Source organism: Dermochelys coriacea, chromosome 1 (assembly GCF_009764565.3).
Source record: "Dermochelys coriacea isolate rDerCor1 chromosome 1, rDerCor1.pri.v4, whole genome shotgun sequence".
Taxonomy (NCBI): Eukaryota; Metazoa; Chordata; order Testudines; family Dermochelyidae; genus Dermochelys; species Dermochelys coriacea.
This window is the reverse complement of record NC_050068.2, coordinates 230109266-230122096: the sequence shown is the minus strand read 5'-3', so window position 1 is coordinate 230122096 and position 12831 is coordinate 230109266. Positions and strand designations below refer to the sequence as shown.

The following is a 12831-nucleotide window of genomic DNA, read 5'->3' as shown; positions in this document are numbered from 1 at the left end:
CCCAACATCAACTAAGCTCATACCCCCACACCTCCCAATATGCATTATGTGTATATAAAATCTTTATTTATAAAACTGGAAAATACAACCAGAAAATTAATCAAGTCTCCATGCAAGGAAAATAGGCAGTGAAATATCTAGCGTCTTGAAAACTTAACATCAGCAGATGCTTATAGTTAGTTGTCCGATTCTTCCCATTCTAACGTCCTGTTTTCAATTGCTTATACCTTAACTGAACTTTAACCACTGGGGCTGAAATTTTCTATGTGGGATGTCTGCCTCAGGCTGGCTTATTTTGAAAAGTTTTAGCAAAAATGGTTCAGCTGTTGTGGAGAACAAGATTAGGGAAAATATATTATTTGCCCATGTTAAACAAAATTCTTACAACCATTTTGTTGAGAAGCTCTGGCACCTTCATGCTCTGAAGCTGGGTTTTAAAATTTAGTGCGAGGGTGGGGGGACACCCTGGTGCCAAGAGTGTGCCTTTTATTGCCCTTGTGAAACTTTGCCCAAATTTGGCCACCTTACTAAATGCAGTTTGCACATGCTCAGTTAGAGACATCTTAGAATTTGACAGCTACATTCTCAAAAATTCCATCCTCATGAACATGGTCCAGCCCCCTCAAAACTCCTATATGTCAACTGGACTGTGCATGTGCCATATCCCCCCAACTGATTGAACATATTCCTGCCCAGGATCACTGGAAACAATAGTATGTGATCACGTAGCTAAAGATGGGAATCCTAATGCATATTCATAAGGGGGCCTAAGGGCTTGCACAAACAACCTTAATTCTGGCATTACCTAACTTTTGAGTGCTCAACTTTCAACCCTAACATTCTTTTAAAATACTTTTTTGGATCTTAGTTATATATTATATATCTATCAATATCTAGATACATCAAAACTACATGTGCACACACACGAATTGTGTAGTACATACCTGCACAACTGGGAAGTGTTGTGTTGCGTTTCTGCTGGGCTTTGCCTTGCTGTACTGGAACTCCACAGCTCAGTGTGTAACTATTCTCTGAATCTGAACAGAAATGAAAAAGTGGATGCAGAGTGAGGCATATGCAAAAAATTCTGACACATTCCCCTCACTCTTCACTAATCAGCACTAATATGCAATTTTTGAATAATCATATCAATTATCTACTTTGTGTGTCTGATTAACATTTGAAAGGGTTGAATGGACACAGACTTGGGTTTGCCAAAGTCTACCTGTTTCCTATTGTTGACTACAAACTTTATGTTCTTCTATCACTGGAATTCCACAACTTATACACAAGGGGGGATGCTGCTAACCATGAATCATTTAAGGGCAATGATCAGCAAATACTTTATTGCGTTTGTACCTCACAGTCACTGGGCTTTGATAATCTCACTTAATTCATAAATACATTCCATGCTTTACTGAGTAATTCTAATTTCAGCATTTTGATGGAACTTTTAAAAGAAAAATATAAAACACGTAGGGCTTATTCACTGCATGGTCAAAACTGTGCATTTGTGTGTGCAAATTAGGTACAGAGTTTCACCTATCTCTGCTAGACTGATAATAAAACTAGAATCTCTGCACAGCCTTTAACAGTACCAAAAGCAAATACAAAAGGACCATATTCTATATAAATCTTTGAAGGGGAGAGAGAAGATATAGGAATAGTTAATATTAAATTAAAAAAAAAACGATGTAGAGAACAGGAATCTGTAGTAAGTGATACAGCAAAATATAAGCAAAAAAGATGAGGTAACTGGTAATGCATGTATAATTGAGACGCAGCCAGACTAGTTTTGTAACAGTTGATTCTAGCCTCATAGTTGATGTAGCAAATAACACAGTTAAGGATGGGTTTGTTGCCATGCAGTTTATTTTCAGTCTCAAGAGTTGTGGCAGAAGGCTTCCTAAACTAGATCTGATGGAGAATGTCCATTTGTTATATGTGTCTCAGGATAAAGTTAAGGTGAGGTAAGTGCTCTGTTCAGCTCATTCCATTGCTCTGCCAAGTCCCTCTGTGAGCAATGAAGTTCTTCACTGTTTGGCCCTGGAGTTTAAGTTGTTCATTATGACCTACAATACTCTAATGAGCCTGGACCTTGCCTGAGACCTCCTTTCTCTCCATGCATATTGCCACTGTTGTGCTGCTGGCAGGGTGTGTGCATGAGGGCCCCATTTCTTTGGAATTCACTCCCCATCCTTGTCCAACTACGCAACTAGGCTGACTTGAAAGATATAATGTACAGTCCATCTTTCGAAGCAGATATTTGGGGAGGGCTGAGGTGGTTCTAGTGCTCTTGTGAAGAGCTGGCTGGAATTTGCTGAAATTAATGATTTCATTTGTTCAAGTTTCCAGAATTTGCTGAATTGATACTTTAATTTAGTCAAGTTTCTCATTAGCATTGTATCCTAGATAATGCATTAGTCTTTAACAGCCTTTCACTATTTTTTAGTACTTCTTTTAGTGTTTTTTCAAATGTCATCTATATTTAATTATGTAGGGTTCAACCCTGCAATGAGAATTGGGGTGCTTAGCAAGTCACAGGATCAGGCCCTTAGAGTGGGCTGTAACAGTCTTTAATGAGCATTTGCACATGTAGTTTAATCGGCAAGTAATGTTTTCCCCCTTGTATTTGTTCACAATAAAAACTTAATGAAAGTGTTATGAATACAATAAAAAAAAAGAAAAAAGAAAACAAGGTCTCCTTATGTACAGAAGTAGATATGAAAATGTGACATTGTACCAACCTGGAACAAAAAGTGTATTGGAAGGGCATGACAAAAAGCAGCTCTCTATTCCGCCTGATTTACTACAGACGAGTTGAGCCTTAGGAGCTGGTTTGGCATTTGGGAGGCATTTCACCATCTCTGAGGAAGAAGAAATAAAAAAAATCAGCTTGTGCAGCCTGGCAGCCTTAACAGGCTGCTCCCTGACCACAGTGAACTACAGTATTACTAGCAGAGAAAGGCATGAGCAATAATTCATGCCCAAGCATCCCTAAGCTTTGTGTATGTTGTGGGGAGAATATCTGGCATCTGAACTTGGATCTGGACTTAAAGTTTGCGCCTGGCTCATATCTTTATAATAAGCTGAGCCCAAACTCTGCATCAGAAAATCCCCCAATACTGGAATGCTCCAAATCCAGATCTAGATTTTGAAGCTCGGGTGCACTACTAGTTATTAGAGCAATTCAGTGCAAAATCTAGTCACAGAAGTGGGCGGGTAATAGTATTCATATGAGATCCCTTGCCTTTCTGTCAGTAATATTACCCTATTCATGGTGTACCATGGCTCCCACTGCAACACCAAACAGGGGAGTCACTCTCACTAAAACTTGTTTATTGAAATTCTTGACAGAGTAGCGTTTCCCATCTCCAGCTCTCACTGACTATGCTCCCGGCACCTCTTTCTTTTTAATTCCAGCCCTCAACTTCCTCATCTTGGAATAGAAAACCTCCAAAGAGGGCTGAGATGCTTCAGGAAGTGCTAAGGGTGAGTCAAGCTTCCCTCTGAACCAATGTCCCAGCACAATGCTTTGAAGAGACACTGTGCTACAGAAGGGGACATATTTCAGATGACACCCAAATAGAAGTTCTGACCACTTCGTATCAGTGTAAGTACCTCTGGCACGTGTCTTTAGAGAACTGTAACTCTTGTGCTCTGGAAGCATGCCAATAAATTGTAATTCCTACCTAAATCCCCCCCCATCTCCACCAGTTTCTTTACAGGAGAAAGGCAAAGTCTTCTGTAGTGTTTAATTTAATAACTGCTAATTAAAGTTTCATTTGAATAAGGTATTCCTCATTTCCCGTCCTGAACTGTTATGCAATTTTACTGTGAGCCGTTGAACAATTTCTGGGATTCAGCGCAGAAGTGACTGCATGTCAGTAATAGATTAAGTGACCCTATTAAAGGATTTAAACTGAAATCCCTTGAGATGCAAGGAACTATTTTAAACATAAATCATTATTATAAATGTAAATTACGGTTATGTGCATTTCTCATCTGTAGCCACTAGGTGTCATCAGTATCCACGCCAATGTTATGATACCTAAACACTTTTCTTTTGCTCTCTTTTATAACCTATATTTTGTTTGATCTAAGGAGTTGAAGGGTTGTTCTGCCCTTCTTCAAGCAGATGGTAAAGTGGGTTTTCAAACTACATCAAGTTTTTGTATGGCTAATCTTGCTTAAAACCTACACAAAATCAGTGGGGACATATATGGGTATGTGTACACTGCCATCAGAGTGATGACTATGGCATGGGTTGGAATACCCATGCTAACATGGCAAAAATAGCAGTGAAGATACAGTAGCACAAACCCTGATGCAGGCTAGCAATGTGTGTACTCACAGGATCCCTGGTAGGATTGCACAGCTAGCTCTGAAGCCCATGCTGCTGCATCTTCACTACTATTTTTAACCGTGCTAGCTAGAATAAAGTTAGCACAGGTATATCAACTCATGCCGCAATCAATGTAACCCTATGTCTCTGAGGCCACTTTCTCCTGATTAGTTTCCTGACACACCTCATTAGACGGTTCTTGCTTTATAAGATCCCATTGGCTGAACCCTGCTTTCCTTCCTGCTGGTCTCCAACACCACAAATATACTGCTTTGTGTTCTTTGGCACTGTGGGCCTAGAAGTTCACCACATAACAGCGGTGATTGGGAGTTTTGAACTGCAGCATCAAAACCCAATGGAATGACAGCCATGCCAGTCTGGGATCCACCTGTGCTAGTCTGCCAGGTTCAAAACTAAGCAGGGTCCAGATAAAATAGACCAATTAAAATGGATTAGTTGAACAATCTTGGCTGGCTTGGATGAGTAAAATGGGAGCACGGGTTAGAGCAAGGGTACAGGGACAGAGTCCGGATATCTGCATTATATTGCTGGCTTCACTGATCTATTTTATAAATGTTTGTAAGTTCCTTCAATCTCTCTTGATTTCTGAATCTGGATAAGGGAATAATCATACTTATCTCCCCTCATAGGACTGTTCTGATCCTTAATTGAGTAAAGTTTGTAAAACACTGAGATCTCCAGACTGAGAAGATTATAGAATACAATCTGTTACTATTGAGCAAAAGAGGATTCTGTAGCTTGAATGTTCTTGAGTTACTTAGCATTCACTATCATTAGATCGTCTCATCCTCTGCCTCCTGATGCTCATATATTCTCAGGTTGTAACAGTAGTTTATAACATAGTTTTCACCACACTATGCTGGTAAAAAACAAGGAGATCAGCAGAAAGATTATGCTCATAGTAATCCTTGTTAGAAATATAGGGAAGAAATCTTTGTCCATCAAATAATGATGGACAACATCAGTCAAGAAGGATGTTTTATTTTCAGTCTTCCAACAAGGTATTACAAAGAATAAAGAAAAATTTATAACTATGAAAATACTCTTAACAGAGTCTTTTATTGTGGAACAATTTTTTTTCAATAAAATGAGGGAGAGTACAATACAATATGTTATTGGTGTAATTATATACTAGATCTCAAAAGATTATCATTCCTGTTGTTAGTTTATGGCTCACGTCTGAGGACTAGTTTGTACACTGGCACGGTGACAATCTAGATGATCTAGAAAGAATTTTCCATCTCTAATTCCTGTAACAATACTTAGCTTTTATATAGCATTTTTCTTCCATATATCAGAAAGAACCTTACAAAGAAAAGTGGGAAAACTGAGGCACAGAATGGTGCGGTGACTTGGCTGTGATCACAGAGAAAGCCAGGGGCAGAGTTGGAAACAGAAGACAATCCCCTCACTTCCAGCCCAGTGTTTTATCCACTTGACCAAACTGCCTTCCCTATATAGATGGGTAGATTCTATAAAGTAAACTTCCTTTTCTATTGTTCTATCTGGCTATCAATACATGCTTGGCAATTATATTAATTCCTTGCAGTTTTAAATCTAAACACAGGATTGGGTTAAATGATTTCTAAATTGTCAGCTCCATCATTTAAAAAAATATAATTCCTATGACACTGGCAGAAGGGGTTTCAGAGTAGCAGCCGTGTTAGTCTGTATTCGCAAAAAGAAAAGCAGTACTTGTGGCACCTTAGAGACTAGTAGTGAGCTAGTAGCTCACGAAAGCTTATGCTCTAATAAATTTGTTAGTCTCTAAGGTGCCACAAGTACTGCTTTTCTTTTTGGCAGAAGGGGGCAGACAATGTCTGTTTTGTATGATAGGGAAATATTGTGGAATGTCAACACGACTTCACTTTGTTATTCTTCAATGTTTTTATTAGCTATCCATCTCTGTGCCTTTTCCTTAGGCATTTCCTGTCTTACAAGGCAGTTGAGTAACTGTACTTGAAGCATGGTGGCATTTCATGCATCAGATATACTGAACTCATATTATGCTTTATTTTAGCCAAAAGGCCAAAGAGCAGTCATGCAGCTGGGAAGAATCTCTGTTTTCAGAGGTTTCTAGGCTGGCTTTAAAGATCCACTCTGGAATGGAAGTTGGAAGACGAGGTCTCAGTGCAGGAGTGATGTTTGGCCATAATCCTACAAACACGAATGCATGGGAGTAGTCTCGTAGGGAGATTACTCAGAGGAAGTTATACACATGCCTAAGTAGTTGTAGTTTGTGCCTTGGTGTGTGTATGTAAATTCTTCTCCTCACAAAGTCTGCTCTGTTATTTTAAATAATAAAAAGTATAACAAAACAAAACAGCCCCAAAGGCCAGACTAGTGTCTCTATGGCTTGCGGCCTCAGGCATTCATGGTCAACCTTTTTTTGGAGAGACTTCCCCTAGGGACAAGAGGAAGTTCAGACCATGTGTCCATTCCATCACTGACCTCTGTCAATTAATGCTTATTAGTGTTAGTGGTGGTTGCCATTTTTGTGATGTGGACATGTCCTTTAGAAACTGATAGGATATCATCAATTGATATCACACAGGCCACCACAAAGCCTTAAATAAAAACAACCTTTAGGGTTATAACGTGCTGCTGTTTTAAACACATGGCAGACCCTGTGGTCCTCACTAAGCCAGAACACTGACTGGAGTAAGTGGGTGTTTTGGCTGAATGAGGAGTGCAGGAGCAGGCCCAAATATAGCGATCAGAAGGTGCTCAGGTAAAAAGAGTTTTACCATTGTTAATGATAGGTTAACCTAACGACACACCCACCCACTTCAGAAATATGTAAATCAAATGAAAATACATTTAAGAGATAGTGCCAGAAGACTTTGTTCCAGCACAGCAGCTTCTGTTGTGTTTAAAATTAGACCCATAATGCTACAAAACACAAGAAAAAGCTGTGGATGTGGCTGTAATAGAAGTTTACCAGGGAGTACCTGACTACACACACTGAGTGTCACAGACTCCAATGTGGTCCATCAAAAGTAGGTTTCTATTTCTGACCTTTCCAAGTTATTGTACCCAAGTGGAAAACGGGAAAGACAATCACATGAAAGTAAAAGTTACTCATTTACCAACACAGTCCTTTTTATTCCAGTGTAGCTTCTTTCCAGGTGGACAGACGCACTCATAGCTCCCCATTGTATTAATGCACCCATAGTCGCAGCTACCGTTGTTGATGCTACATTCATCAACATCTGAAAATATATTTAAAGAGGTCAGTATAGTACTATACACTATGTAATACATACACATATATTGTGTACTAAACACATACTGCACATAAGCCCGTATATCTCTATTGTTCATGTCATATAGACGTGTATTCATATCATAATTATATATAAATATGTATAATGCAGACAGCAAAACATTTTAGTGCACAGAATATCTGAGTATCCTTATACAGACACACAGCCCCTAATCCTGCAAAGACTTATGCATGTGCTTAAATTTACTTAATATAACTGGTCACACTAAAATTCATGGAATTACTCACAATACATAAAGCAGATGTGTAACTCATTGCAGGATTGGAACCATAATGCATATTGTACGATACTGATAACTTCAAAGCAGTACATCTCTGTGAGATTTAATCATTTTGACTTATCAGAAAGATACATTATTCATAATGTAAGTTGTATAATATAGAGGAACAGAACATATGTTTTAAAAGATGGATTACGATTAAGGGAGAAAATACATATTTGATGGGAATGGGTATATTAAGCATAATTTGTTTAGTCTACTGCTCAGATGGTATTAATGAAAAGAAGGAGTCTTCTTATAGCCAGGCAAAGCAATTACCAAAAATGTGTCAACTGATATTCCAGTAAAAGGCTTTAAACTTTAGAAATATTTGTTCAGAATTAAGCATTACTTGTTTAATTTACTCAATCAGCGTTTATGTAAGATTTCATTTATATCCTGGAATAATACACAGTAAAAGTATTCAGTGCTGTTGCAGCCATTGCCTGTATGAACTTGAAAATAGACCCAGCTCTGAAATTAATTCACGGATCATAATGTATGGTTGTTCCTAGACAGAAAAGTAAGTTTGGTTTTGGCCAGTATAAACCCATTATTCTGCAGTCATAAGGTAGTTAACAGTATATTCAGTGCTGTGTTGCCAACTCTCATGATTTTATTGCAAGTCTTGTGCTATCTGGTGTTTTTCTTCAAGCCCCAGATGTTGGAATCAAGAGACGGTATGAAAATCTTAGCTTTCATTTTTTTTTTAAACTAAAGTTTCTAACCTCCATGGTTGTAAAGAAAAGTTGAGAAATCTGAAGCAACTACACCATAGAGGCTTAGAAAAAACAAACAAACAACCCTGTCTCAATGAAAAATCAGGAGATTTTTCTAAATTAATAATTGCATGATTTTGTAGGGCCTGACTCAAGATTTTTGAATGTTTGGGGTTGGCAATACTGAAAAGTGAAATGCCAGCTCCCTGGCTCCCTGCCTGTCTGGAAGGTTCTTGTCATTTTCACTTTTTGCCAGTAAAGCTGAGAAAAGCTTTCCTTGAGAGCTGTGGAGGCTGCACACCCTGACTCTCTGTTTCTTCCCAGCTTCAGGAACTGGAGGGGCAGAGAGCTCGGGAGTGATCTGACTCACCTGAGTGGCAGTGGCTCTCTGCCTTTCTGGCCCTGGAACTGGGGGAAAGGGTGGATGGGGAGTCTGGGCACCCCAGCTCCCTGCATCTCCAGACTGGAACAGGAAGGTTCACGTCAGTTTCACAAAGGAAATTTCACAAAGGAAATTGACAAGATCCTTTCAGGAGAGTAGCTGGGAAGTTGAAAAATTCTGTTTTGGTTCTTCTGAAGTGGAATTTCTCTCAAAACGCTTCCAATGAAAAATTTAATATTTTGGAATTTTGACCCAATTGGGGATGAACATTTTTCAAAAACATTATTTTTTTTTGTGGGAAGGGATTTTTATTTTCTGGCCAGCTCCAAAAAAGACACCTGGTTTCAAAGGTGCTGGATACTTGTAGCTTTTGTTGACTTCTATAGGCCTACTTGCATGAGTAACTACATATTGTGAGGAGGGTTTGCACAGTCAGGCAGTGTCAGACTAGGGGCTATGAAAAATATACAAAACTTTTAATACAGATGGCGTTTACTGTAACATATGTTTCTAGCAGAGCTCCAGTGAGAGCAATAAGGGTTGTGCATGCAGATGGAGGGCATGCTATGGCCCATAATGCGGTGTGACAAAGCTCTGTCCTTGCTGCTGTGGGTCCCGCATTTCCTGGCAGATTTTGCTAGCCTCAGAGGCTCACTGTGACCCTCCACGTAACCCTTCTCTCTCTAGAGACAAGGGTCACAGTTTACTGAGCCATTTTCATCATAAGCCAGCGAGGGAGGTGAGGAGAAGTTATCCTTCTTTGCACAGTCTCCCAGTCTCAGTGATTAATCGGAGGTAAGGGGGGGCAGGCCCACCCTCTACTCTGGGCTCCAGCCCAGGGACCCTAATAGTATCAGCTATGGTAGCTGATCTTTTAGAAACATGACATGTACAATTCCCTGGGCTACTTCCTCCACAGCAGCCACCACATGCTATGTGAGGAAAAATGACCACATGGCTATGATGCTGTCAGAACACGTTGTCAGATAATCTGCCAAACACCACTAGAAATTCATAGATTCATAGATACTAAGGTCAGAAGGGACCATTCTGATCATCTAGTCTGACCTCCTGCACAGCGCAGGCCACAGAACCTCACACACCCACTCCTATGAAATTCCATACCCTGATCCAAATTACCAGCAGTTATGAATTAGATGTAAGAGATAGGTGTGTTTCACTAAGCATGGGACTGGGAATGAGTACACCTGATTTCTAGTCCTGACTCAAGAAACCTTTAGCAAGTCACAGAAGCTATATGCCTCAGTTTCCCCATTTATAAAATGGGGATTCTACTAACTTTTCTAACTGGAAGAGGAGGATTAATTAGATAATGTACGTAAAATGCTTTGGACAATATTTTGAATGTGGACAACATTTTGTAAGTGCTATGCATTAATAGCGAGGGGCAAAGGGCCAGATTTAAATTAACCAACTAATTAAGAATACATTGAAGGTAGACTGCTATAAATGGGATGTTTTTATTTATTTAAAAACAACAGAACTATTATATGTAATGATGTAGGTAAGAATACCATCCCTCTCCTATACCTTTGTATGTTGTTTCTCATCGGAGGTCCTGATCCTGAAAATACATGCATGATTCCCATCACGGGTTAAAAAGAGTTAAAGGCCAGTGAGCCATATTTATTACATCTATGCTGCAATTAATTAGTTGCTTTTCAGAAAACACGGGCAGGAATAAGATAGGTCAGGTGACACTTGGGCCTTATAAAAGGCAGAGAGAGTTCACAGGGATGAGAAAGGCTCCTGGGAAGGGTCTAGAGCTAGGGTCTGCAGGAGACCAGAAGCTCAGGAAGACTCATTCGGAGGGAGCCAGTGCTCAATACTGGAGCAGGGGAGAAGGCTCCACAGTAATCCCAGAAAGGGGAGTGGGAATAGAATGGAGAAGATGGGCTGATCTGCAGGGACTTTGGATGTTACTTAGACTTTTTTGTTACACTGAACTAGATGCTTCTCAGCCGGAGGGCTGTGTCATCCACAAAGGCAAATGGTCTTCAGGGTCTGGCTAGGATGAGGACCCCTGCCAGAAGAAGCTCTGTGATAGAGGATACTGCAGGAGTGAACATAATTGCTTACAGCAACTTTCCCATTGTGGAAGCTATCTGCAGTGTTGTTATAGCCATGCTGGTCCCAGGATATTAGAGAGACAATGCATAGGTGTAGTTTGACTGCAATATTGCGGGGGGAAGGGGACAAAGTGCGCATGCACACGCACGCACACACATGTGTATGCTGAAGGCAGTTCCCTTGGCTCACTGGCGCTCTCCCCCCACCTGCAGTGGTAACTGGGCAGCTGGTGCTGAGGGGAACAGGCCGGCTTAACAGAGGAGCCCCAGCTGCAGAGTCACTGCTCTGGTGCTGCTGCAGCTACCTCCCTGCTGGGGCTGGGGATGTTGCTGCTGCCGAGGGGATGCCACATGCCGGGCTCCTGCTTCTCCCTGCCCATTCCCATATCCCCTTTTCTTTCCCATCCCATCCCCCTTCCTGTCCCCACTGTCCCGGGCCCCATCCCATCCCCTTCTCTATCCCACTGTCTCTACCCCTTTCCTCCAGCCCCTTCCCTACCTCCTATATGCCCCGCCACTGGCAGATACTCACATGTACAGGAAGCAGGCAGGCACTAGGACTCAGGAGGCAGCGTCCAGCTGCTGAGGCAGTGGCCCATAGCGCAGGGGAAAAGCTGGCCCATCCCTCTCCCCGCGAGCCAAAACATGCTGGGGCGGGGGGAGAGGTGCAGCGTGGGAATGATAGAGCCCCCATCCCAGGCAGGCCGAGCAGAACAAGGCCTGAAGGGCAGCTTGGCGCTCACAGAAATGGGGCAGGGGAAATGGCACATGACCCCATGTGACACCCCCTCACACACACCTCGCCTCTGTGTGTGGGGGCAATATCCCTCCACACCCCGCCAAACTAGGCCCAAAGAAGACAAGGTGGGTGAGGTAATATTTTTTACTGGACCAATTTCTGTTGTTAAAGAGACAAGCTTTCAAGCTACACAGAGAAGACTTGAAGAAGAGCTCTGTGTAAACTCAAAAGCTTGTCTCTTTCACCAACAGAAGCTGGTCCAATAAAAGATATCACCTCACCCACCTTGTCTCTTTCATGTGAAAGTTAGCCATGGGTGCAAATGGTTGCAGGGTCAGGGCTTTAGGCTGCAAGTTCTTCAGGGAGGGGACAATGTTTTCCTGTGTGCTTGCAACATGCGGCACACAATGGTGTCACAGTCCTGCACTGTGATCCAGGAGGGAGGACTGTTGTGTCCATGTGGAGGCTCATTAATGTTAATGAGGCTCCATGGAGATGCAGCAGTCAGCTTGCATGGATAACGATGGAGGATGATAGTCTAAATTGAGGCCTTTGGATGCTACGCCAACAGAAATGATGAATGGTCATTTTTCCAGTTACACTCTTCTCCCAGGAATATCTAGGCAGATTTGAGGCTCCATATTTTTGGTGTTACCTGGCTAGGTTTATTTAGCTTTAATCTGATGTCCACAGTCTTTGCAAGGCAAATATCCTTGGCTCAGTAGATGATTACACAAAACAAAAATAAATATGTTAAAATCAGTCTCCAAACCTCCACAGTGTGTCATGCCGTACAGGGTGTAGCCTTTGTGACAGAGACATTCGAAACTTCCTGGGTAGTTGATGCAGGTCTGGTCACAAGTCCTTTCAAATGAGCACTCATCTATATCTGAATTCAGAGCAAATATTTTTAAAAAGTCAGAATGCAGTTATTCCAGATATTCCAGTTATTCTCTCAGTCACAGCATCAACATAATTAATAAACTGCC

At 41.2% G+C, this 12831-nt stretch overlaps 1 protein-coding gene across 8 annotated transcripts in view; it reads right to left on the bottom strand.

The window, feature by feature from the left end:
- Window positions 1-12831, bottom strand: part of SCUBE1 (signal peptide, CUB domain and EGF like domain containing 1) — a 304521-nt gene that overhangs the window by 36328 nt on the left and 255362 nt on the right. For all 8 annotated transcript variants that reach the window (XM_038386054.2, XM_043515687.1, XM_043515695.1 and 5 more), the window contains 4 exons: window positions 12615-12731; window positions 7456-7578; window positions 2748-2867; window positions 945-1037 (listed from right to left, as the gene is read on the bottom strand). In XM_038386054.2, coding sequence (XP_038241982.1) covers window positions 945-1037; window positions 2748-2867; window positions 7456-7578; window positions 12615-12731 — 453 coding nt within the window. The remainder of the gene's footprint in view (window positions 1-944; window positions 1038-2747; window positions 2868-7455; window positions 7579-12614; window positions 12732-12831) is intronic.